The sequence below is a fragment of the Anopheles maculipalpis genome, chromosome 3RL (assembly GCF_943734695.1).
Source record: "Anopheles maculipalpis chromosome 3RL, idAnoMacuDA_375_x, whole genome shotgun sequence".
Classification (NCBI taxonomy): Eukaryota; Metazoa; Arthropoda; class Insecta; order Diptera; family Culicidae; genus Anopheles; species Anopheles maculipalpis.
Window position 1 is genome coordinate 40,831,245 of NC_064872.1, and position 26,792 is coordinate 40,858,036.

Below are 26,792 nucleotides of genomic sequence, written 5' to 3' on the forward strand. Positions count from 1 at the left end.
GGTGGTGAAAGTAATGATGGCTGTTCTGGTATTAAGGATGTTGTCGTTTATCCTTCTTTTGATTATTGAAACTTCGCACACTTTTTGATCCTTTAATCCTTCCAAGATTTCGCTTTCTTGCATGAACTCAATATCAGGGCTCTTGATGATACCCTTGGATGAGTTGAGCGTCGCGTGTTCTGTAGTTTCCACAAGGATATCTCCTTTAGTGTCTGGGATGCGCACTATTTTTTTCAGTTTATCACACTGTTTTTGATTGGCAACTTTCACCAATAGTTTACCGTCTCTTAATCTGTCCACTTGCAGGGGTTTTCCGTTGATTGCATTTTCAATGATTTTGGACAAAAGGAAGGGGTTAGTTTTGCTTAGGTTCTTGCCCTCGATTATTGACTGCATGATCAAAAATTTTTCTTCTTCATGATGGTCAGCCACTTGATAGGCCGTCTGCCTAGTTTTTTTCCCCATCTTTCTTTTTGGCTCCTCGCACCACTCCAAGGCACTGTAGTAATTACTGACGGGGGCCCCCCCCCCCGGGATCCTGGACCCCCATATGCACAGGGAAACACTCCACTTGATTCGTCTATTTGCACTTTTTTTTTTTTTTTTTACTAGTTGGTGGGTTGCACGAAGAAGGTTGAAGGTCTTTTTTCTATGTTTCAGATGTATTCACTTGGTAGTTCACTCAAAAGAAACGTAACGGTTTAACTGCACTTTCGAAAACACGTGTTTTATCTACAGGGTTCAACTGTCGAATGACAGTTCGTACTTCGTATCGTTATAATCTAAATTTACAAGATAGCACCGGCTTATCAAGTACGATTGCTGCTGTTTAGCAGTCCAGTTTGACATCTGATGCGTAAACAATGATGAGCCGCAGTTACACGTACTTTTGTTTATCTGAAATGTTACCTGAATACAGTTGAAACGGTGCTTAAAGACTGACTCCACAGTAGCTCTTCTTGGCAGCATATATTATTATTTCGTTGTAGCTTGCACAATTTTGGCGCAAATCGGTTAGTTCAATCCCCTTTACGTATAATAGATCAAGTTTCGGCGCGCAAACGTCATATTCATCATCATCATCGTTTTATCATTTTTAGGTGTTTTTGTGTTTACGTTTTAACCAAGGCTCTTCTTCTTGGCTTAACAATCTTTTAAGGTCATGCCGCCCCGTCTAGTGGCTTATTATCTTCTTCTTCTTCTTGGCTAAACGACCTCTCAAGGTCATGCCGGCCATCGAAATGGCTTACTAGACTGCCGATACCACGTAGTTGGTTAGTCAGTCCTCACTACGGGGGGACGGTCCGGATGGGATTTGAACCCCGGTCCTGCCGTTTGAAGACCGGCGACGCTGTCGCCTACACCGACGACCCGGTGGCTTGTTATACTGATGTGATAACACATAGTCACAACGGGGGAACGCTCCTCATGGGTTTTGAACCCCGGTGTTATAATGGAACCGTGTCAAGACCACCACCGCTGTCGCCTCATCACCGAACCGCCCCAAAAACGTGTCCTTGACCAAGGCTCCTTCATGGTAATTTTTCCCGGTGGAGCTCTAAATAAACAAGAGTCTACATTTACGTGAAACAATTCCCTGCCCGCCGACTCGCTTACTAAAGTATCGGGACCGAGGTCGTTTATTTGTAAATCGGAAAATCGAGACAAATAAATTTGGCTGTAATATAGCGTTGCTTTTGTGTGAATACCGAGGTGCAATATCACATAATGAAGACCGTAATCGTTGTACAGGTTATGGAGAACGGTGGTTGAGTGTAAATCGTGTGACATCCTGACAGTCACCATGGTCTGGAGCAATTTCGAGAATTATGTGAACGGATGAGGATCGTACCGGATGCGTTCAACCTGAACAAATAAACAATTTCGTTAAAAGCAACCATTCTGCAAAAGACGCCTTTCGAGACGGCATTTTATCTAATCACATGGAAGGTTTTACCAACAGCGATATTGGAAAATCTACTAAATTCAACTAAACTAAATTCAACAATACGTTGTGACAAAATGTTTAATTTCGTTGTATGGAAAAATGTTATCATCCGGCTCACATTAGCTAACGGTCGTTTTAAACTAAATTCAAAATATCCGAAGCGTTTGTTTGCAAGAAAATATTTCTATGGATTATATTTTCAGCACCGTCGTCGAATGGAATGTGAAATTTGACAACAGAAAAACTAAGCCCATAGTTAGCACAACATCGAAAGCAACAATAAACAGCAACATTAAACAGCAACACTCATCCTTCGTCAGTTTCATTCTCGGTCTGTCTCTAGAGGAATCTGGAACAAGTGAATTGTGCTCTCTCATCATTGTGCTTGCAAGTTTTGGATTTTTTCTTCACTGTCCAATTAGCTGATGCAATTTTTGGTGAAATATCAAGTGTAGTTTTCCTATAAAGTTACTGGTACAGAACGCGAAATACTATCAGTCCATCCCTAGCAGTGAGCAGCTTTTCATCTATCGACCGTAATCTCGATTTTTAGTAAAGGGACTTTTCAGCGAAGAAATCGTAGAACCAAACGCATACAACTATCCGGTTTTCGGTCGTAAAATTTGTGCAGTGCGTTCAGTGTGATTCATCAGTGAAGTGAATTTTGCAACAAAAGGTGCAAGATTTCGCAGTGTTAACCGCATATCATTCTTCAATCTAATTCTTCCTATTCTACGCATCAAGAGCAGGCAAGCGAGATGAGTGATTTGATTTCCTTAAAAATAACCATCAAGGACGATGCCAACTATCTCCTGTTTGGCGATAGAATTTGTCGCGATGTGAAGGAGTTGGAAGCATTTTGCAAAAACCGTTTCCAGGATTTGCAGAAAAATGTGGACGAATTCCGCTACTACTGGATCGGTAAGTAGAGAGTACTGTTGGTTGTAGATGCAACTGTTCGTGCCTTGTGCAGTAGTTTGCGGCATCATGCTCGTACGTGAATTTTCCTGAACAACGGCCCCCCCCCCAAAGGGTGTTGTTTAGCTGCGACGCAATATGGCGTCGTTTTTAAAACAAGTTCGCTGGAAGCATTTTTCCAAAATGGATGCCTCCTTTGTTCGGAAAACTGCACTCTACTCACACATGTGCACGTTTATTGAACACCCGCGTCGGTTAGACTATATATATATGCTAATGCGACCCCCGGGTGATGAAGTCTAGGGAAAGAGTCGCCGAGTTATCCGGTGGGGCAAACCTTTCTTGCATTTATTTATGGTTCTTTTTTTTTATTACCTTCCAAACGCTTCATTTCTCGCGCTGTAGATGATGATGGAGACGAGATCCGTGTTAAAACGGACGAAGATTATCGCAGCTTTCTGCAAGCGATGGCCAATACCAAGGCTCGTCTTTACGTCGTCGGGAAAAACGTGACGGTGGACGAACCGGGCAATCAGGAAGAATCTGACGCTGTACAGGCTGGGACCGGTGATGACGCGCCGGTGCAAAACCATGCAACTGGTGGTGTTTTGCCCGTGCACCAGCACGTCATTTGCGATGTGTGCGACAAGGAAATCGTGGGCCACCGCTATAAATGCCTGACCTGCCATGACTATGACCTGTGCATGAGCTGCGAAGCCAAGTTCCGCCACAAGGACCATCTGATGTTGCGCATCCCGAAACCGGCCATGGTGGTACGGTCGCAATCAACGGTTACCCGGCTGTTCGTCAAGCTGCGTATGTACGCGGCTCGTATTACCAGCAACATGGAGAAAGAGTCCGCCGGTCCAGAGCCAGAAGTTAGTTTCGGTCCGGGCAATGAGGTCACCAGCGACGCCAATGGTATGAAACGCGCAAATGCACGAAGCGGACATCGCTACAAGCAAAGGTTAGTATGGATGAAGAAGGATGGTGGTTTTTACGATAGGCGGCAGGCATAGTAATAGCGTTGCCACGGTTACCATAAAATTGCCAATTAAGGAGTGCTTCGTGCTCCTTGCTCAGAGTGCACATGTTTTACTCTGAGAGATTTTATGATCATGCATGTTATATGTCTGGCAGTTTTGCATTCTATAAATTGCATATGTATGCATTTCCATTTACTTCGTTATCCCTTCATTTTTATTGCATACTTTGACTCTCGTAAAAGGAGAGCTTTGCTTATAATTGCATTTAATATGCTCCGTTCGTCGCTTCTTTTTTGAACCGCAGAAGAAGGATTCAAAAACTGCCAATGCCTTAAATATTTAAATACCTTACAGAATATGAACACAAACCAAAACGGCACAAATGCTTATTTTTCGTGAATCTAATTTACAATTTCTTCGATTCGATTCAATTGTTTCAGACACATAAAATTTACTATTTCTGCAAGTTGTTGAATTTTTCAAGTGTTATTCTTTTGAGGTGTAAAAAGTAGCGCTGCAGTATTACACATTTTCAGTCGTATTCGTATCCCTTCCGTCGTATATCCCTTTTCACTTTACCGTTTACAAAACTGTGAACCAGGGTGAGTTGTGATATTCAAACACATCTGAAAAATGTATGGGGGTTTGGGAGGGTGTCGAGATTGTATTCGAGCAATTATGATGCTCAAAATTGGTACAAAATCATCTTCTTTTTTAATTTAACTCCAAGATGTCGGATTTGTACCATATGGTCAACAGCCCGCATGTGTTGACTAATTTCAAATTTCACAAGGCATGTTTTCCTTGGATTTTGCCATATCCTGTTGATACTCGGTTACAAAATCACCATATTGTTGATAAGAACTTATCCTTAATACAGTTTGTATAACAAATTTATGGTATGAAAATCAAAATTAAGCGATGCTTGCATAAAAGCGTCATCTTCGAGCATCTGGTGGCACTGAGGTCGCTAAAGGACAGAGTAATTTTCGTCTAGCAGGGTTTAGCAAAATCGCCAATTTGCTACAATAAACTCTCGTGTGGACACGGGCTATAATACTGTTGAATATATCAACGAACGAATATAATGCGAACAATTCAGCAAATTGCTGTTAAAAATCAGTAATAAGCGTAATAAGAGAAGTTGTGTGTAATAAATGTAAATCAGTAATTAAGCCTAAACAATCTAATATTCCAATTTTAGATTATATCTTCGAAACCTCTGTAAATCAGGGGTTATCCATTTATCTCTTCTTGGCCTTAATGACCGTCTAGGTCATTGAAGTAGTTAGATAATCAGAATTAAGGCTTTATCATTTATAAATTAAATGTTGTATAGCGGCGGTTTGTTTAATGCAAGCACAAAAACGCTACACTGTAGTAATTCAGTCGCATATTTGGTGCGTCATTCGGTCTAATAATCGATGATTCATGCAAAGTTGTTCAGTGCATTATCTAATGCGGATTGTGACGTTGCACGATAAGTACGATAAGTATTGTGAAGAGAAACACTTTCGAGTTCTTTTGAACCAGACCATCATTTGTGAACATGCTTAATATTTTGACGGCCGATCACACACACCACAGCGTTGTAATGACACGAATATTCATTTAAAACGATCTGATCGTATTGCTTTGTCAATATCTTTTTCTAAACTTTTTCTTAAACACAACCTTCAGGAAATGAATCACTTCAAAACAATACACATCGTAGTCCTAATACGATGGAAAAATTCAATAGCTACGAATATACGAATGAGAAAATTTATAATCGACAACAAAATATGCCGGCAACCAGATAATTAAACGATGTACAACCGCTCGGCCATCAAAGTGTTCAGTTTTGGTATGATTAATTCAACACTACCATATTCATTATACAGTCAATCCTTTTTTAAAAATGTTCCTTGCACAATATGATAATCATACAACTGGTAAATCAGAATATTTATTTAAAAAAAACTCATTCTGAATTGCATTTTGACGACTAACGTCATCCGGTAGCATCGAAACTTTGCGATTTGTTGATGCTCATACAAAACATGTGCTATGCATCTGTAGTCAATATTGAAACAACCAGAAAACTAATAAACCACAGTGGTAAGGGTCCATCACTGTCGGTGACGAGTGTCCATAGTCGCTGAGGCATCCTCGTTCAAAGGGCGTTTCATGTTGTTCACGGGGAGCAAAAGAATACCATATTTATTCTACGACGGGACTCCTCATGTTTGAAGGAATATTGAAACCACCGCAAAGGGAACAAACTACAGTGGTAGGCCTGCCATTGTCGCTCACGACTTTCGGTAGTCGCAGAGGCATCATCGTGCAAGAGATCATTTTATGTTCCAGACTCCAAGTCGCTTCTCGGTCGGTCTTCTCACGTTTGCAGCTTCGCCTACGGACAACAAAATTCATAAAAAAGAGTAATAAAATTGAGATTACGTTTTCTTCTTTTTGTTACACTAAAATCTCGACATATTTTGGCCTGCAATTTTTCGCTTGACACTATTTGATTTTGTCTGGGGTGAAACGAAACGAAATATGACGCGTATTAGCTATAACCAAGACTGACCTGTATAACATTGTTAATTATGTAGACGTTTAGGGATTTCAGTTCGGTTTAAATGGCATGTTTGATTTTAGAGCGAGAGCTTTGGAGCTGTTTAGTTAGTTTAGTAGCTGTAGTTTGTAATAGAAACCGGATATGCATGGTAGACATAAGCTGTTTTGTTTTATAAAAATAATTACATATAAATTTTGTTTGTATCATTTTTAACCAGCAGCGAGGAAAGCCGTACCAATACCACCGAGCCATCGAAGCCTTCTCGCAGCGGTAAAACGAGCGTTGGTGCCGACCGTAAGCAAATAAGCTTTGCTGATGAGTCCTCCGGCGAACGTAGTACGAAGGAGTCGAAGGAGAAGCCATCACCGCGTCCTACGGTATCGGAAATGACTCAACGTTGTCGTGACGTGATGGTCATGTATCTGAATTCGACGGAAGCTATGGATTCCAAAGGTAATCCCGTCCCTTGGAGTACCACGGATCATGTAGCCGTAGCCAACATGGCCGCTGCAACAGCTACCGCAGCCGCAGCAAGGGCCGCTGCCGTTGCCAAAAAGGCATTGCAAATGGCTGCAAAGGCCGAACGAAAAACTGTTCAACAGATGGAACCGACACAGGAAGAATTGACACAAATGCTGCGCCACGCAACTGCCACAATGAAACTGTCGCAGAAACGCGCGGCTCCAACTACTGCACCGCCGCCTGCAACATCTGCAATGCCGGTTCCAATTCTGCCATTCTTCAATCTTCCTTGGCCCTCTCAGGAGAAGCTGATGGTTGCAAGCGAAAACGTGTCGAAGCTGTTGGATCCACTCGGGTTAAGCTTCGAGATACGTCATAAATCAGCGGCTGAGCCATCAACATCTGGCGGTGTTTCAGCGTCATCAACAACAACAACAACAACGCTCGCTGATGCAGGTTCATCGTTGTCGTCAACGAAGAAACAAGAAGAGGCTAACGAACCTCTTGATAAGAAACAGGACGTGCCATCCTTAACAAAGGAGCCAGAGCAGGTGGCGACATTCGAGACGGTTGCGAAGCCGTCTAGTGCTGCCCAAGATCACAAAGGAAAAGCAGGAACTGAGAAATCAATTTCAGACATAAAAGAAGAGCTGAACAATCCGTTTTCCAGCATGTTTCTCGAATACGGTTCGGAAGGTGTGAACAAACCGGAAACGACGACCGTAGAGAATGAGGCATATGATGAAGATGATTCGCAAAACAATTCTTCCGCTTCTCTGCTGACAGATGACGATCAAGATTTGCTGGAAGTGTATGAAGAGGCGAACGAAAACCCTGCCTCATCATCAGCTAAGCCACCGAAATTGGCCGAAAAATGCTGGACCCTGATCGACCTTCCGCACGAAAACGGCGAAGAAACAATTGCTGCTAACGTTGCTCCGCCTGGCGCTATTGCGAAGCTGATCGGACAAGATATTTCGTCCACTACTATCGATAAGGAGGAATCGGCTCAGCCGCCCAAACCGTTGCTTTTGAGCAAGGAAAAGAAAGAGAAGTCACCGGAAGAATCGAAACTAAAGGAAATGAAAAATGTTCGTAAAATTATCGCCGCCGCCGAGCAAAAGGAAGAACCGGAACCAGGCTCATCTGCCGCGATGAAGGAAATCATGAAATTGTTAACACCCGCTTCCTTGGCAGCGGCACCGTCATCATCGTCCGCGGCCGGTTCCTCATCCTCCGCTGGTCGTTCGGCAAAGAATTCCCGCAAATCGAGCACCGCCCAGAAGGACTGCACCATCTACAGTCATCGCCCGCACGTTAACCATGCCATCCACACTATGATGACGATGGGTTTTAGCAACCACAACGGTTGGCTAACCCAACTGCTGGAATCACTGAACGGAGACATCCCGAAGGCACTCGACCTGTTGCTGATGCATCGCCATTAGGTGCAAAGGCACTGGTAGGAGGGTCGATTTTTTGGAGTTTGGAAATGATCGAATATCGAAGAGAAGATGTCCCCCCAGTCATGTTCCTTCGTAATATATAGAGATGTTAGTTTGGTGGTGGGATTTTTTTTGTCTTGGGAGAATTTACATATATACCCTAAAGTAGTATTAAAAGCATTCATACGCTCACAAGCGCTGCGATCGAATTCATTGTCAATTCTTTTTATCACCTATGTGAAGGATGATTATTACAGTTAGAGAGGTTGTCCCCCATCCTCACACCATTTCCTATTTGAAGTATTCGAGAATTTGTATCCGGTGGTGTTGGGTGCGCGCGCTGTACTAACGAGAGCTGTATGAAGTTGAAACAGAGGAAGGAAATCTATTTACGAAACGAAATGAGTTTCGATAAGAAAAGAGAAGAATGATCGCAACTAACAACATGACAATATTGGATACACTAGAGAACTTGCGATATTTACACTTTACATATACCACACACACACACACACACACACACACACACACACAACAGACTAAAATGCGTATTTACATGTGTGTAACTTACAGGGTTTACTGGGTCATTTTGCAATTTGAACGGTTTATTTCGTCGGTCTTGTATTTCCAATCCTGCATATGGATTTTCAAGAATCGACAGTTCCGCAAACGCACGGATTGTAATAACATCCGCATTATTGCTTGTGAAATAAATGTTTTAAATACGATTTTACTGCAGTACTCCTCGGGTATGTTCCAAATTTTTATTTTCCAATACCATTTAATGTAATGGAGCTATCAATTTGGAACCAATGGAATGCCTTAAAAAAACATTGTTCTGTCATAGAGCAAAAATAACGGAGTTTTGTGTGTTTTATTTTGTATATTTTTAATTTAACTTTCAATTCATACCCCCGCTTTCTATCAGCACCTACTCGGTCATTTATTTTGTATGGGTATTTCTAGCTTTTCGTATTATAAAGCTTGTAGAGGACTATTTCTGTCGCCGATCTAATAACGATTAAATGAGATTTGTTGAAAGTTCTTCCTTTTATTTTTCACTTCCAAACTTATTATTAACTTTAATTTGTGTAAATCAGTCGTAAAAATTTCTTCCATAAGGCTTTTGTAGTGTAAAATAGTGGAATTAGAAATATGACTTGAATTATCTCATAATAATCATATTCCATTATTTTTTTGCAAATTCTCTTCCGTTTTTTGGCTCTATTAATGATTAACCCATTCCATTGAATTATACAAAAGTGAGCAAATAAGCCATCGGTTTGGATTGAAACCATAACAAAACCTTGAGAATGATTTTCCGACACTTCGCATATTTTGATTGCCTGTGTTAATTGACTTTTTAAAAAGAAGTAACAACAGTACACAAATTGATTTTGATGCTAATTATTTACTTTTCACATTATCTATTTGAAACATGACGGCTTGCGCCGTATTGTCTTTAGATTCTTCATTACGGAAAATGCACATTTGCATACGAAAAGTATGTTTGGCGCTTGATACGCTACTGTAAACATTGATGTTACAAATATGACTAGCAGAGCAAAAGGTCTTAGCTTTTCTTATCCGGCCAAATGAGAACTCCCATACAAAATCTATGATCTGCTCGGGAAGATGGTTATAGAAATAAGGATGTTTTTTTGTGGTCATTGAAACGAAGGTATAAATTTAAAATCGATTCAAAAAGCAATATCACCAAATTCTTAGTTGGTTTACATTTCATCCGGGTTCGATTAGACATTTGTGTTGCGAATCATATGGAAGGATTGTGTGGAAGGACGTTCGGATGGAATGGAATTTCTCGGCAGAAACGAAAAATCATGTCAAGACCGACGAAATTTACCGTTTGCATTGCGTAATGACTAGAGGAAAACACTGTATATAGATGTATTTTGCTCACCAACTATCCCTTACGTACGATAGGTGGTGTGAATAAAATTGCTTATGATGCAAAATAAAATGTTTTTTCGGTGACGGAAAAACGAAAAAAAAAAAACTAAACTAGTGTTGAGTCTACCTTCTACAAAGCACAGCTTTCTTCAAATAACTAATGATGTCAAGAAAAGGACAGGTGAATTCTGGCGACCTGAGTGAACAACCTGTAACCAAAAAACCATTCATACTACACTCTTAGATTATTCTTATAAAAAAAACATGAAATTAGCCATCATCCAAAGCTTTCGTTAAAACTATCCGCTAAGCATGGTAATAGTTGTCTCTCGTTCGCTCCCTTCTTCATGGCCTGACGATCACTAGAGATCCACGCCGGCCAACGAATGTCAGACAGTCTTCTCTATATGGGAACGATCCGGATGAGATTTGAACCGGGTTGTCTCTCAAACACGGTTTATTCATCATCGGCACCTACAACCTCATCTTTTCCCGGTAGCGATGGTTCGAAATTCGATCGACACATTTTGGACGTGTGGTTCTGTGGAAGTTAAAATATTCGCTGTTTTAGTTGTTGTTTGCTGCTCCTCGCTCCTACCCCAATACGTAATACGTATACCACAACGTTTTCGGTTTTACGATCGCATCAACTCAGAGTTATAAAAGCGGAGCAATAAATCATCTTGTATGAAAGGTTCGGTTGGACGATTATTTTGTAGTGCTTGCCGTTGAGGAGGCGAAATGCGCATGATGCACGTACAAGTTTTTTTGTCATAGGTTTGTTGATCCATGTGGTGGATCGTAAAGCAATAATGTTGAAGATTTCCAACGTAAATCATAATTTCTGACCAAATGTTAATATATTTTAGATAGCAATTTACTTGAGTCTACATCTAATGAATAAGAGAAATATCTGTCGATCTTCTATATAGATCGACTTCTCCATCAAAACATACACTGGAGCGAAGAAACACCGTCAATGAATATCGCTATACAAATTTTGCAATGGGCAAAGCGTAGTTTTTGCCCCTACTTGGATGTAAACTTTGTCTCCATAAAAATTTTATGGGAAAACACCCCTACTTGGATGTGTCTTTTCTTTCCCCTACTTGGATGTGCCCCGTTTCTCCATATTCATGATATCTACAATGTTTATCCGAAATCACACTTCCAATGGGTATAATTCTCATAGGAGGTTCCCTAACCCGTGACGCTCCCTGATCGGTGAAGCTCCTCTGTCCGGCGGGGCCTCTCTTGGCCGAGAACCTCCCTCCCCCTGATACCCCCATAACAACACTAGGTTCAATATAGCATTGGAACGTGTCATACGAAGCGCGGGGCTAGACAACGATATCCGTGGCACGATTCTCTACCGGTCTTTTCAATTTCTTCGCTTCGCGGATGACATTGACATCGTTGGCGCAAGACGACAGCGAAGGTGTGTGAGGCGTACACCCGACTGAAACGTGTAGCAGCAAGAATTGGATTGATGATCAATGCGACGAAGATTAAATACCTGCTTGCCGAAGGACTCTGATCGTGACAGAGCCGGAGTGGGAAGCAGCGTGTTAGTCGACGGCGACAACCTCTAGGTAGTAGAGGAGTTCGGATATCTTGGGACTGTCGTAACTGCGGATAACGATGTCAAACAAAGATTCGCCCTGTGGTCCTATATGGCCAAGAGTTTTGGACCATCCGAGCGGAGGAAACGCTCTTGGCGTGTTTGAGCGTCACATCCTCCGGACCATCTTTGGCGGTGTGTTCGAGCATGGAGTGTGGAGGAGAAGGATGAACCACGAGATTTGCTGAGCTATACAGAGAACCGGAAATCCTGAAGGTAGCAAAGACCGGCAGGATACGATGGCTGGGGCATGTTATGAGGATGCCGGATTCATGACCCGCCAAGAAGGCGACCTATTCCTCAGCGACCCCGAGTTCGGCACAAGGCATCGGGGAGCACAGCGAGTTCGTTGGCAAGATCAGGTGAAGGATGACCTGTAGGAGATCGGGTGGCTACATGGATGGGAAGCTGCAGCCAGAGATCGAGTTTGCTAGAGATCTGTTGTTGACCGGGCCATGTCATGACGACGTGCTCTTTAAAAAAAGCAGGCCAACATGATTGAGTAAGAGTGTGAGCATAACACTATGCTAATGCGCTAACTAACATTTTGAGCTAATGGCCAACGACGCGGCCACATGCAGAATGACATATCAAGAAGTTCCGGCCCAACATCGTTTTGCAAAGCCAACCCGACAAATGCTATGGTACAACAGTCCTATGAACTGTGGAATCCCTGCGTTCATCTCATCGATGTCGTGGTCGGCTGCATGGTTTACTGTCTTATGTCGCAGTTGGATCGGTACTGCCTTTGGTTAATGTTGTGCTATCGGAAGGTTGGACCCCGTCATTTATGGATCTACGGACAAGCTACCATTTGTGCTTCCTTTCAGAAGGTCAGAAGCCACTGCAGCCGAACTTTTGCAAGACGTCGAGTGGGATCGTGGACTCCAGGAAACTGTTTCATTTCTCTCGCAGCAGAGTCAACTGTTCGCTATTTTCCCCAAGGAATGCCTCAGAATCCTCACCGCCTTCAGGACGCGTACGTGGACGACCTTTGCGAAGATTTTCATCAGTACCATCGAGATCGATACACTACAGAGAATTCAGATAACAATAAACTGTTGATTAGAACGCAATGTTGAGCCTTTTAGATCTTTTCGTACCGTTTTTGTTGGAGTCGTTCCGCGAAAATACTGATCGAAATCTTCGCGGAACGACTCCAACAAAATTCTGGCCATTTTGCCCGAAATGCCTCAGATCTGAAGTTATTAGCCGGTGAAATTTGAATATGAATATGCAATATAATCCTGGAAAAGCGTATACCCTGGTGTTAAAATATACCACGGAGTTTTGTTGCGTAGCCGGAGTCATGTTGCGTAGCCCTGTAACCGGGCCAATTGACTAGTGTAAAACAAATATAAATGAAGAAAGAACACACGTCTATAACCAGTTTCGCTTCGTCGTATTTCTGTTGCTTTATTTTGCTGCTGCTTTTTTGTTGCTCTCTCTATTTTTTGTTCTTTGTTTTTGTTTCTTTTCCATTGTTTCTTTACTATATCGTTCTCTCTTGCACGCACACACACACACACACACACAGTACATTCGTTCACACATATTTTGTGTTTGTTTCTATGCTGCAACCTGCGTCACTTATTTCTTTTACATTCTCTCCTCAGCTTCGTTTAGTTTTATTTTCGCCGCAATGTTTTTGTTTATTAGATTTTCATGTTGCTGCTTTGCTCTTCTTAACCTTTTTGTGGGCAGAGGGGGAGCAGCGCGCGTCGAACACCCTACATCCTTGCCTATTGGAGAAAAGATGGTGAGAGAACACACACGCACACACGTTCACGCTACACTTCATCGCTTCATAATTACTAAACGAACAAAAAAAACACACACACACTCACACACAATCCTTCCTTCTTCGTCAGACGACGCACGCACACACACACACACACACACTGTTACCCACACACATGCACTCATCACTTCATCATACAATACCCCAACACACACATGTACGTGGCGCACATACACGCAACGAAACTTTGTAATTTTTGCCGTTTTGGCTACATCGAAGAACAAGTGTGTTGTTGTCGTCATCCCCGGAGCACACTCTACACACTAAACATCTTACAATCTAAGAAAGGGAGATGTTTTCTACAACTACTAGTAGTAACCACGGTATCATCGTCGCCATCGTATGTGTCTGTGGTGCGTGCTTTTCCTTTTATTCAACAAAATGGTGTTTCGCAGGTTATTGTGTGTCTTGCGGCTCGAGCAAAACACAGAAACAGTTAATCAATCGTAGATTGCTTCTATTTGCTTGTCGACATCCAAATCGCATTTTGAATGTGTGCCCAACCATGGTCTTTTTCGTTTTCACCGTGAAGTGGATGCTTTTACTTCACCAATTTTTAAAATGCATTTTTCCACAACATTTTCACACTCTACACAGTGGTGTGTGGTGGAAGAAAAGAAAAAGCAAAATATTTTACATCATGTTTTCTCTGGTGGTGGTGCTGCTTTGTATGTTAGCTGCTGTTTGCAAATACTTTCTTGTGAACTATTTCTGTTCCTTGTGAATATTATAATTGCCTGTTTACACGCGATATATCATTACATTGGCTCACCACGGAATTTTTGGGTTTGCTCTACGGCTTCCCGTGCACATTATCCCCCGGATTGCACTATGTAAAATGCAAAAACGCGTACTGTGAAGCTCACTCACTCTGCTGTGCGCTTCATAATGCATGCCGCACCGCACCTAGATATGCTTACATTAAAAGGAAGGAAAACATGAAGCTCAACTCAGCATGAAAAAAGCCAATGTTTCGCGTACGTAGTTGTGTTAGGACACGGTAGTTTGTTCTCCTACCCATTTTTATTTACAAAACAATCGTATCGTTTGTTATTTTGCATGCGATTACGCGTGTGAAGCACATGGTGCGGGACAGTTTTCATTTAAATTATGATTTAATCAAACGTTGAATAGCAAATCATGACCGTCGATCGAGAAGTTAATTTCATTGTAAGAATTAATAAATCCAACCGGTAGGTGTTGCATTATTATTGTCCTCACACATGCGCCAACACAGAGGAAATAGTATTTGCTTCTTCGCGCACATTGTTGTGTTTCATTTATATTGTAAATAACGGAAAATATAAAGCAAATCTCAAAACGTACGCATATTAGATGCTAGTAAATACGAGAGTGTAAAAAAGAGAGAGAAAAAGCAAATTTGTGTTAAATACTATAATTCCTTTTTTAACAAAGATCAAAGCAAACATGGCATATCCGGTTCGTACAAAAGAAAATTAATGAATGAAATTCAAAAAAAGCTTAATTGTGTCGAATGTTTTTCATCCGCGACCAGATTAACAAGATTTGATGGCTTTTTCCATCCCCAAAAATATACCACTTAATGGTCAGCCGCCAACAAACATCACTATAAAGATGCCCAAAAGGATCATGTTCCTGTTACTTAGTTACTCATTCAGGCATTCATCAAAAGTTGCGCGCACCCTCATACACACAAACGTGTTACGCTATTACGTTCAGTGTCAAAATATAATTATTTCCGGTGGAATGTGTGTGGTGCTCAGAACACGCACACACTCCAACAAACCGCCCTACACTTCCAACAGAATGCACAGAAAAAAAAAATCCAAAAAAAACCTTACATACTACGCGCCCACACACACACACAAACACACACGCACACATATACGCTCTTTTCTCCGTTTTCCACTTTCATTGCAGTAAGCCGTCGTTTTGTCCCACGCATATTGATGTGTCCTTGGAAAGGAAACCTGGATTTCTCTCCCCCGCAGCACGACCTACTTTGTCACTGCTTTCGCTTCTCTTGCTTGTTTTCTTTTAATCCTTGATCGTACGTTCATGTACGTTGCACGAATTTCCACTAAAAGGAAAGAGGTTAACCTTATACGGGATGGTGGTGTTGCTTAATGCAACAGTACTGCTTGCTGTGTGTTGTTTGAAATGATCCGTTGAGAGTTGATGAAGTGTACTAAGAGGATGTGGGGGGAGGGGGTTGTGGAGAAGAAGTAGGAAACGAGGTGCTTCCTCGAAAACTGATCGCATGCAGCAAGCTTTACTCGTCCTGCATATCCTCCGGCATTTCGTGCGGATTCATCATGCCTGGGACGGTCATTAGCATGCGTCGCTTTTCTTCCTGTATTTTTTTTAGCTCGTTCTCCCGCTCTTCCAGGTACAAGTCCGAATCGTCCTCTCCGGTCACTTCCTACAATGAACAACAAAAAAAAAAACGATAAAAAAGATGCGAAAGTTTTTGGTTACCTCCATAGTTAGTAATAGTCGTGCCACGGACCTTAATTTGGATAAGGAAATCTCGTAAATGCTCCTTAAATGCGTGCACATCCTGATCCAAGTTAAACAGGCCGGTGACGAAAATCTTAATCTGATTTCCGGTCAGATGGCTGAAGGCGGACTTGAGCAGCATTGCCACATACTCCTGGATGTTCAGCACGTTGTCGTCCGACGGACCGAGCTTCACAGTGATGCGGCCCGCTTCCACTAGCGAGAACATGTACGCCAAGATGGTGGCATGATTCTGCAAACTTGCCGTGTGTGACGTGTCCGTTACGACGGAAAAGATCTGCATCAGTATGTCGGTGTAGTAAGTCTGATAGAAGCTTTGTGCTGCTTGCGGGTGCTGTTCGAGATTTTGGAGCATCTGAAAAAAAAATAAGGAGAAATAATAGTAAATAATAAGCTTGAGTTAGATTCCTTTGAATCAACGAAGATCTTACCTGCATTAGTATGTTCAACCCAGTGTCGGCCACATTTCGCATCGTGTGCTTGAACGCCCATACGATGGAATCGAAAACCAGTTTGAACTGTTCGGGCGGAATGCTGAGGAACGCTTTGAAGCAGTACATATTGACCGCTTGCAGCAATTCGTAGAAGTTAGTACGGTGCTGTGGGTAGTCTTCAAAATTTTTGTTGATCATGTCGAGCGTGCAGTCAAACAGTGCGTCAAAAATTTTCGGTATCTCTGGCGTGATGACCGCCTGCAGCCGGTTTACTATCGATGCCATCGTACTCAGAACCAGCGGTTCTCGTGCATTGGGAACCTTGGTACGCTGTGTAAAGAGAGAGGGAGAAAAAAAGAACGAATAAATAAATATGTAAGACTGGACAGGAGGACGGCAACAACTTCTTCCATTTGACTCCATTTTTTATTTATTCAAAAATTAAGTGATTCGGTAAAGACGAATAATTTTCAAAATATGTAGTTAACAATTTTACACTACTGTAAAAATTCTGAAGTCTTTTGTAGCTAATACGTGGTAGTAGAAGTCGGGCAACCACATTCGAAAGAAATATTCGAAACATTATTGGTAAAAATGGGAAGTAATTAAGTTAGACATCGTCATACAAGCATAAATGATTTCAAAAACATTGCCATTATTGCTTTCTAACAACGGAATTTCTGTCCTGCATCGGCTAACTCTATTGGGCCATAGATATTCGATAAAAATTTCATTTTTACCAACATTCGTCACTTGTAATCACTAAACGTCAGGTGAATGATGGCAACTAAACAACAACAAAAAACCTTACCTGATAATCAAACAGGACTGCCTCCAACAGTGGTGGAATAAAGTTTTCCATCACCATTTTTGCATCGTTCGACTTCCACACCCACTCGGAGATGAGTGTTAACGTTTCCTTCTTCACCACGTGCATCGCCTTAATCAGTGGCTGATTGTTGATGGACAGTCCGTTCAGCGAAATAGCTTGCGTAATGTTTTCCGACATGATTTTATACACGTTCAACATGTCGAGATAGATGCGCCCAAGCTGCGACACATACGAGTGGCCTAAAGCTTTACAGGCGCGTACGTTCGTTTTAAGTATGCTGCCAAGCTGTTTTACTGCGCCCATATCTTTTAAGATGTCGACGTTCTTGGTCGCTTGCGAGATGATATCGTCCCAAACCTGCAGAATAAACAAAAGGAAAATGAATTAAATTAGGAGGCAAAAAAAAAGAAGAAATTACCGCGCATTACCTGATTCGGCAGCATCATATACTTTTCGATCAGAATATCTTGCTGCACCTGATCGGCCTGAGCGGAGATCATGTAACCGACCGCTTCGTAGAATGTATGAACCTACGTAAAAAAATAAGTAAATTTGTATTAGATGGATTAAGGATACCATACATCTGCAGGCGTTTCCTCAACTAACCTGCTGAGGTTGTAAATCGCAGATTATACTGCTCATGGTGGCCAGAATTTCTTCGATAAAGGTACAGGATTCGTTTGGTTGTAGCTGGACAAAGTGCCGGCGGCATTTGAGCGCTATCTTGATAAAAGTATCACAGGCCATATCCTGTACACCGTCGTGCGTTTCGTGCATAAACTCGAACAACTTGTTTACGACCGTTTTGAGGAACTTCCAGTGAGCCCGCAGAAAACGGGGGTACTGTCCGACCACGTACATGATGTTTGACGCAATGATAGCCTTGTTGTCCTTACCTATAATCAAATCACAAGCAAAGAAATAAACATACAAATTAAAATTAATAATTCATCGTACAAAAATGCCAACACATTTATACGCAACCTTTCTTGTGCTCGCAAAGTCCCAGCAGCTCCTTAATGACGGTCACCAGGAAGCGCTTCTCATCATCCTCAAAGAATGCGCCGGAAATGGAACCTATCGCCCAGCAAAGCGTATTCAGATTCTTCCACGAGAATTCGCTGCCATTCACTTGGTTGTTTAACTTGTCCGTCATGATGCGCTCCGTGTCCGCATAGTCCAAATGCGTCAGGTAGACCAGTGTTTCGCGCATATTCTTGTACAGGTTAATACTATTTGTGTCCTTCATGAACTCGCGAACCACTTCACCATTCTCGTTCTCCACCACCAACACCTCCTCCGGCTTGGCCATGCGCGAAATCATGATGTACCGCACCTTGGACAATATCTTGTGATAGAACGTACGCCGTTGGCTCGAGGTGTGTGCTTCCTTGTACAGCTCGCCGGTCAAACTGTTCCAGTACTCTAGACAGATTTTGAAAATTTCCACATCCTCCACCTCGGAGATCATCACTAGATAGTCGAGCGCCTTCAGGACCACCTCCATCGTGTCACGCTTCTCGACCAGCGTCGCATGTACTCGTAGGAATGTGCACAGGAACATGGCCAAGTTCTGCACGAAGCACTGCTCGTCGTCCGACCCATTCATGTAGATTTGGTTCATGTTCGTGTTGGGTGGAATCATCGAATCGAACTGTTCCATCGTCTGCTTGAATAAGGCAATGAACACGTGATCGTAGCTCGCCAGCTGTAGGCCCGCAATCTCCGACAGGCACATGATCGTGATGTTACGGAACATCGGTATCGTCAGAAAGCGACACACCAGCATATCGATCAGCTTCGTTTCGAAAATGTATCCCAACGGTATCCAGTTGAGAAACTTTAGCAGCGTCTGAAGCGTCGCCGAGATTAGCGGTGCGTTCAGCGAGTTCTCCAGCACGAACTGGCACAAGGTGAAGACTTGGGCAAACTCCGAGCACATCGTGTCCTTCAGGTGCTTTGCTTTCGTCTGCGTGATCTGGCCGGAACAGAAGTCGAACACCTCTTCGCTCAACAGCTTCAGGATGATCATATTGTTCTGGCACAGTGTTTCGTTCGTTTTGGACGCACCGACGATGTCGCTGATGAAGGTTTCCCAGTTGTTTGGCCACTCGCGCTTCAATATTTGCACCAGGATGATGTTCAGCTTGTTCAGGTACACCTTGTTCGCTTCCATCATTGCCGGGTCTTGTGACGTTTTGATGATCAGGCCGACCACGTACTTCTTGATGCCTTCGCACTGGTTGCGGGGTAGAATTTTCCAGCGCGTCTTGATCACCTCTTCCAGGATCTGCAGTGCGTAAAACTTCGTCTGCTGGTTCTGTGAAAACTCTAGTATACTGTCGACGCGTGTCCACGCATCCGGATGTTCCTTCAGTGTCGTCAAAACGGTTTGAGCCAGGCGCAGCTGTTCGCCAGTACTGTTGTACAAGCACGAGACGATGTTGTCCAGCAGGTCAATGTCTAGCTTTTTGGAGAAGTCCAACAGTTGGTTCGCCTCCTCGAGGCGTATCATCGGAAGAGCCATCGTTGTTGCCTCCCTTGTTGATATTGCCGTATTGTACTTGACTGATGTACTGCAATCCCCTGTACAATATTGTGCTCCTCTCGTAATTATCCTTCTTTAAATACTTCGTTCACAACAACACATCCAAGTCGCCTTCAGTGGTGGCTTTGCCACTTGGTGGCGTTTTATCAAATAAATGTTTGGGTGGGTGTGCGTTACGCTGATTTTCACACGTTTAAACAGACGATTTTGCGGACAGGATTTTCAAATTGCAGGAGTTTTTCTTTACAAAATGCACTTAAAATACTCATTCACACGATATCCTTGCACGCACGCACGTTCTCTCGCTCTCGCTTGTTTGCTTACTGGTCCCTCACAAACCTGCCTTTTCCGACAATCGGGTGTGCGTGTCCGAATCCATTGCAGAGAAGCATGTAAAAATTTAAAAAAAGAAATCAAATAAACGGGAACTGATTAGCGGTCATGGATTAGTTGAAAAATAACCAATAATTATCTCATTCAAATATTAGCTTTTAGAAAGGACTCTCGCTTATAACACAAATACACACATTCGCCATTCTACCTCTAGGTTTCTTCTCATCTACATCCGATGCTCACTTTCTCACACTCACACATTCTCACACCAGTCGAGATTGTTGATTTGCCTGCCGTCGTCCTTGGTTACGCATTCATCCTTCCGCATTCACCCCCAGGAACAGGAGAGACGATCAATCTATTGGTTCCGATGACGGTGGTGGTGTGGTAGCAGTTGTTTGTTTGTTGGTGGTTGGTCGGTTGAAAGGATGCACGGAATTGAGGAATCTCTATCTAACAGAGATAGAGCAGGATTATTATTTTGTAACTCACACACAAACACAAACAATCTAGATTACGGATCAAACGCCCCCTTTCGAAGCATAATCACATGCAACGAAAAACAAACATAAGCGATCGAATAATTATAGTCAAGCAATGTTTCGAGCGTGATTTACCAAAACATTTAATCTTTCTTTGTACTAAAGTTTGCAGATTTGCAGCAAATTTATATCATTATGCAAGCTCTCCTTAAAAGGAAGTTGTTAACATTTTTGACAATATCATTCATATTTTTCAATCTAAAATCAAACATTTCGTTTGAAAAGAAAGGAATTGTGTGCACGTACAAAGGACAATAGAAAATGCCAAATTATGCTTCTTTAAACTCACTGTAATTGCTTTGTGTGTGTTATCCTTGCGCTGGGCTACTAAATTGGTAAGAATGGTTTTACATGGTTACCAACCGTATAAGCGATAGAAGGATGTTCAGTCGTCAGTCTTGTGTTCTCTCGTTTGAAGATCGCCGGGTTGTGGTAGTGCCCTCTTTCTCTCCAAGCGGAATAATGTTCTTCTCAATTGATGTGTACTTCAAGAGTCCGTAGTTCGAAGTAGTTGAGACGTTTTTTTCTCACACGCACAGGTGGAATGAAGAATTTTCCTGAAGACACCACACACGGCGCGGTAACCTGAGATTCGCCGTAGTTTCGTAGAATCTTTCTTCCTCGTTCGCACCGTATTTACTTAAAAGCAAACATTCGTACAATCTCGCTCAAACATGCCAAATTCATATGTAACTACGCAGCCACAACTCGCATACTTCTCACACTCGCGCACATACATTTATGGGTGCTGCAGATGCGCGCACACTCAACTCACTCGTTCACGCCGGATGCCGAGATACAAGAAGCCTCCCGAAAGGAGATACAATTTTATGCGGGAGCCGTTTAGGGGTTTAAGGACACGAAGAATATTCGATTATTTTACAAACGCACACCTTTGGCAAGGAAACAACTGAGCCGTTTGCTTGTTTCGGTGGGTGTAATCGCTCTTCTTCGGTTTGTGTAACGGCGGATGTTGACAACACCTAACACACACACACACTGTTCGCTCCTCCGGATGATGACTCGAATGATGACGTTCCGGGGTAAGGTATTGTCGTCGGTAATTCTTCACGTCGTTGCCGTCGTTCGGAGTTTCTCCCTTCGCTCGGTTGCCAGTTGTTTTCTCGGTTCCAACTCAAAAACGCATCCACATTCAACAATCCTAAAATGGAATAGAATACAAATTGCTTTTAAAAAACATTGCATTGCTGAGCGAAATTTTATAAACCACATAAGCATATAAAATACAGTGGAAATGATGCTGCGCTTGACTCTTTGTGATGCGTGTTTCAATCCTAGTTATAGGTTGTGGAATGGATACGTAAATAGGTTACTAATTTTGAACTAAAGGTTAAGAAGAACACGCATCTCTGAGACTGTAACAAATTAGTGATCAACACGAAATTCTTCAATGAAATAGTGGATGTGCTGTAGTATTCATCACTAAATGCCTTTTTGGTTCATTGCATGCGTCTTGTCTCTTGGGAATAATAAACCGCTTTGACCTATGTTTTTTGTGTATTCTTCTTTCATTGGTGTTAAAGAACACTACCCACCGATCGAAAAAGCAAATTGCATAAAGTTTACAAAATTTGAAATACAAAATGTGGCAAAATACCTTCTTACAACACCTACAAAGGTTCAAACGTAAGCTTATGTATGTGGGGTCAAGTGAACTGAGGTTGTTGATTCATCCGTTATATATCCAACTCCTCATAACATTAACTTAGAATATTGCATGAAAATTGCAGTTATAATGTAGATAGTTACGCTAACGACGAGTTCTTTGAAATCCTCAACTTCGGCACTTTTTGTGTTTCATCTGTAAATAAATTTCATTACAACTCTTTAATGCGGGGGTGTAAACAAAGGTTAAAACGCACGTAGAGCATCTTGCTGGAGAGATGCAGAGTTACGACCCGCTAAAAATTATTTTGCTGCGGCGTCATCAGTGCCACCGTGATACTGCCAAAACCACAAGCTATTTCACTTCCGGTGTTTCCATGGTAAGGCATGGAACTTTTGGAAGAAAGGTTGTCTATCATATCCCTATTATGCACTTATCTTTATATTTTGCATAAGTTTGGATCATGATAATCGAAAAAAACACAATTTATAGTATAATTGCCTACTCATTTCAAGGCTCGAGTATGCTTTAATAAAATTGCGACAGGATTAGTAAGATTCGTAATTAGTAAAACCTAACTATCATTAGACTTGGGATCATATTAGACGTTGCGTCAGCCAATACCAAATAATTGATTGACACATCCATATTATTTCTGAAGCATACTTTCATAAGAATGCTTCAGACTCATAAGCAGACTTTCATAATTAAATGACTTTAATATGAATTGTTTACTGCATTCTATAAGTCGTTAATGATTTATTATACTTCCATACTTGAAAAATAGTTAAAAGTTAAATTAATGAATTGATTGAAGAATTGGTTTCATCGACGAGCAATATGTACGAAAAACATGAGGGTAACAATGTGTAAAAGTGCATGAGAGCAGTTACAACGAAAAATAGGGAACGAACGAACTAATAAGAATAAAACGGCGGAAAATGCTCTTTTTCCGACCCCTACAAGGCACGATTGATCTTTGATGATAGTTTTGGGGCAGTTACTGGACATAATTACTAAACTTAACATATCACAGCGACGCAATGATTTAGAAAACAGAAACACTTGGTTGGTTGTTTGGCCCTTCATGGAGAATGATGCACAAACCTCGCATGGCATCCAAAAAAAACAACGTTTTACCGAGAAAGAAGCTCTGCGTGCAATAAAACCCGGAGGAGTATTCGTGAACAAATTCTTGCTGCTGCGGCCGCTAGTCTAGAAGGGCATGCATACGTCAGACACACACACAAACACACAGTCACACGCGCGGATGTGCTAGAGCATAAGCGCTAAAATTGCGCGCCTCAGCCATGCCAGACCCTGGGTCGAAACATACCAGCGCACATAGCACAGCAGCATACATACAAACACTACTCACCACCACATGCATAGTTATGTACACTTTGGGCCATACGGTTTTCGCGTTGATCAGTCAACGCTTAGATCACGAGAATATTGCAAAATTTGGCGCTAATCGGTAACGGAACGCGAGGTGAAGAAATGGAAAATTCTAAGTTCACGCAAGGAACTCCAACGTCAACTTTTTATCTACACGAATAAATAGAACGCATCCGTAATTATCAAGTTACAACATTCCCTTGGCTGATCAATCTTCTGCAAAGAAAAGCAGACACACCAGAGTGCGTGGAGGGACAACTCCAACGGCGGCGACTCTTGTGTCTTCTTTGAAAAATACACACACACATATTCTCATTTCCCTTTTTCACATAACACTCACACATGCACACACATTGCCAACAGCTGCAGCATATAGCGGCGCTTTTAGCAGCCAACTATAATCATGCCTCTTCTTTCTTCACTAATAGGCTGCTTCCCTAGCTCTTTTACTTGCTACCTTTCCTGCTTTAGCGGTAGTTTTTTTTCGTGAGTATCTCCTCGTCCGGTGACGAAACCGGGAGTTTCAAAAAGAAAAACTATTTACACAAAAAACGCTCCACTCGCTCATGCACAAATATTATAAACACTCTTACAACACGAAATTTTAGTTCAACATCCTCCAAGCTAAAACACTTTCTTCGTTACTCTTTTCTGGGAAACGTAGACTGGTGCGGTGGAACAATTTTTAGAACAACCTTCTATAGAGAGTTTGTGTACTGTTCCCGCACACGATTCGTGATAGTCAATTTCTTATGAAAAACATATTTTTCATCGATATATCATAGTGTGAGCATGACATTAGTTCTGGTTGGTTTCAATTTTCCACTAAATATTTAATGCCGCTGCCTACCGCCAATCGCAAACAAGGACCACATATATGAATTCTAGCCATCCGTACATTCGATATTCACGCATACAGGAAAAGTGGCATTTTAAGTAACAAAAAATACCCTACAAATAAAAGAAAGAATCAATTGCAAGCAGGAACGTAAAAACACAATAGCACCCAATGGTTTCACCTCAATTCCACCTTCCACAAACGTTGCAGTTAACGGTGTCGATCTCGCCGTTGTTCGTTTCGATCAACCTAACCTACAATATTCGCAGTGCCCATCGTCTACGCGGGACGAGTGAAAGAGATGGGAACCGCATTCTGCTCCGCTGACAGTTCCGCCAAATTTCTGCGATTTACACGATTCTGAACCATCTCTCCACAAAATACACGCAGTCACACACACATATACACACAAACACATAGATATTTACTCACATACACGTATTAGGCAGGCCAAGCAATAATTTTTCCGCATGGAAGAATCGTTTTGCTTCTTCCAAAACTATCGCTAACAAGGGGCCAATGTTCACAAAATGTACGTCGTACATGCAAAAAGCCTAAAAATGGAATCATCACAGCCCAACTCCAATGGTGGACGCAATTGCGACGCATCCGAATAAAAAACGTGTATTCACTCCACCACCGACGCGCTGGTTTGCAGGGTTGTGGGATACACGAACGCGTGGGGTGATGTGGATGGAAATTTCCATCACACTATTCCTCCTTCATCCACACACCCATACACGCGCTTGAACAATGGAGATTTTCGGATGAAACCATCGCTGGGGTTTGTTCAACTAAGTACGATGGACATTTTCTACCATTATCCAGGACGACTCGCATTCACACAGTACGCACACATTCATACATACACATACACACAGCGACACTCCAAGCACACCTTATCGGATTGGATCCGCAGCGCACTAGTAGCAAAACGGGGCTCCCGAATCAACGAAAACTCAACATCTTGCCGCTTTATAACAATTCACATAACCATTTCGATAAGTAACCACCGATCAAAAGATAAATTACAATGGAATAGAAATAACGCCAGAAGGTAGCTGGGTCACACTTTTTCTTCTCCATTACCCCTGCCTTCACCGTCCATTGTGTGCGGTAATCCCTCGGACCACCCAGTGTCACATTGCGTTACCTAGGGGAGGGCATCGCCGTGTTTTCTAGGCCGCTTTTCTCTTATCACGCACGCAAGCAAACACTTCCGCAGTACTCTTAATGCATTAGGGAATGATAATTTTCCAATAATTTTCTTACGTTTTCCAATTCCGTGACAAAGTCAACAAGAACGCATTCACTCACACATCGCAGCACCCAGTTCGCAGTCACACACGCAGCGCACTTTCTTCAAACTCTGTCAATGCGACTGACTGAAGCAATAAACCGCATGGCCGGTACATTAGCGGACGTTTTGACAGAATGGCTCAAACATTGACAGTAACAGCACAGTCAGCTATGATTGGAAAAGTTTGTAGAATTGTTGCTGTCTGCATCAGTGATTTATTCTTGATAATAATATGTGTAAAGTAATGAAAAATAACATATGTTCATTCACAAAATGAAATATATATTTCATTATTACTAAAAAGTATTTTCTAATGTCTACCTAATTCGAGGAAATACCAAAGAATACGTTAAAAATCATTGCACAGTTTTACAAATTCAAGGGTCTTTTAACTACGACTCGGTAATGCTATGCAATGTGGACAGGTTATTTTCATTAGTACTGTTTTTGCATTTTATCGTTCTCTATAAAAATGATCCCACTCCAACAAGTAGGAAAAGTAGCAACAAAAAGATGATCTGAGTTATTTGTCGGATTAAAACAAAAAGACACTTACATATTGTAGTGGAGATAAAGAAATCGTCGTTATACTTTCGATTAACATATCGGCATCATTGTACTTTAAATTTGAAGATCCTTAATATTTAAAAGTTCATTCAAGAACGCAACCATCATCTCAACAGTTTCGGACAGGAGTGTAAGTGAAGTACTTGTTGATATTGAATATTAAAACAAAAGTAGTACATTTATAGTAAACTATAAATTTTTATTGGATTTTTATTC

General features: G+C 41.9%; 2 protein-coding genes and 1 long non-coding RNA gene across 6 annotated transcripts; 1 reads left to right on the forward strand and 2 right to left on the reverse strand.

Annotated features, from left to right (window-relative positions):
- The first annotated feature begins 2,706 nt into the window (after positions 1-2,706).
- Positions 2,707-8,323, forward strand: LOC126564167 (protein ref(2)P). The gene is given in 4 exon segments (XM_050221126.1): positions 2,707-2,869; positions 3,272-3,833; positions 6,636-8,017; positions 8,020-8,323. Coding segments are annotated over 4 exon segments (2,286 nt in total). The 3' UTR covers positions 8,199-8,323.
- Positions 8,324-15,909: 7,586 nt separating this feature from the next.
- Positions 15,910-19,954, reverse strand: LOC126563977 (exportin-1). The gene is made up of 7 exons (XM_050220859.1): positions 18,408-19,954; positions 18,030-18,319; positions 17,852-17,953; positions 17,403-17,780; positions 16,589-16,921; positions 16,147-16,512; positions 15,910-16,059 (listed from the first exon to the last, which is right to left on the reverse strand). The coding sequence occupies exons 1-7, from the start codon at positions 19,948-19,950 to the stop codon at positions 15,910-15,912; spliced, it is 3,162 nt and encodes a 1,053-aa protein (XP_050076816.1). The 5' UTR covers positions 19,951-19,954.
- Positions 19,955-20,170: 216 nt separating this feature from the next.
- Positions 20,171-26,100, reverse strand: LOC126565916 (uncharacterized). 4 transcript variants are annotated; one of them, XR_007607096.1, is made up of 3 exons: positions 25,982-26,100; positions 20,562-20,753; positions 20,171-20,310 (listed from the first exon to the last, which is right to left on the reverse strand). It is a non-coding gene; the product is annotated as an uncharacterized LOC126565916 (long non-coding RNA). The 4 variants fall into 4 exon arrangements; XR_007607094.1 differs by having other exon boundaries at positions 20,562-20,757; XR_007607097.1 differs by lacking the exon at positions 25,982-26,100 and adding an exon at positions 21,210-21,284.
- Positions 26,101-26,792: the final 692 nt, after the last annotated feature.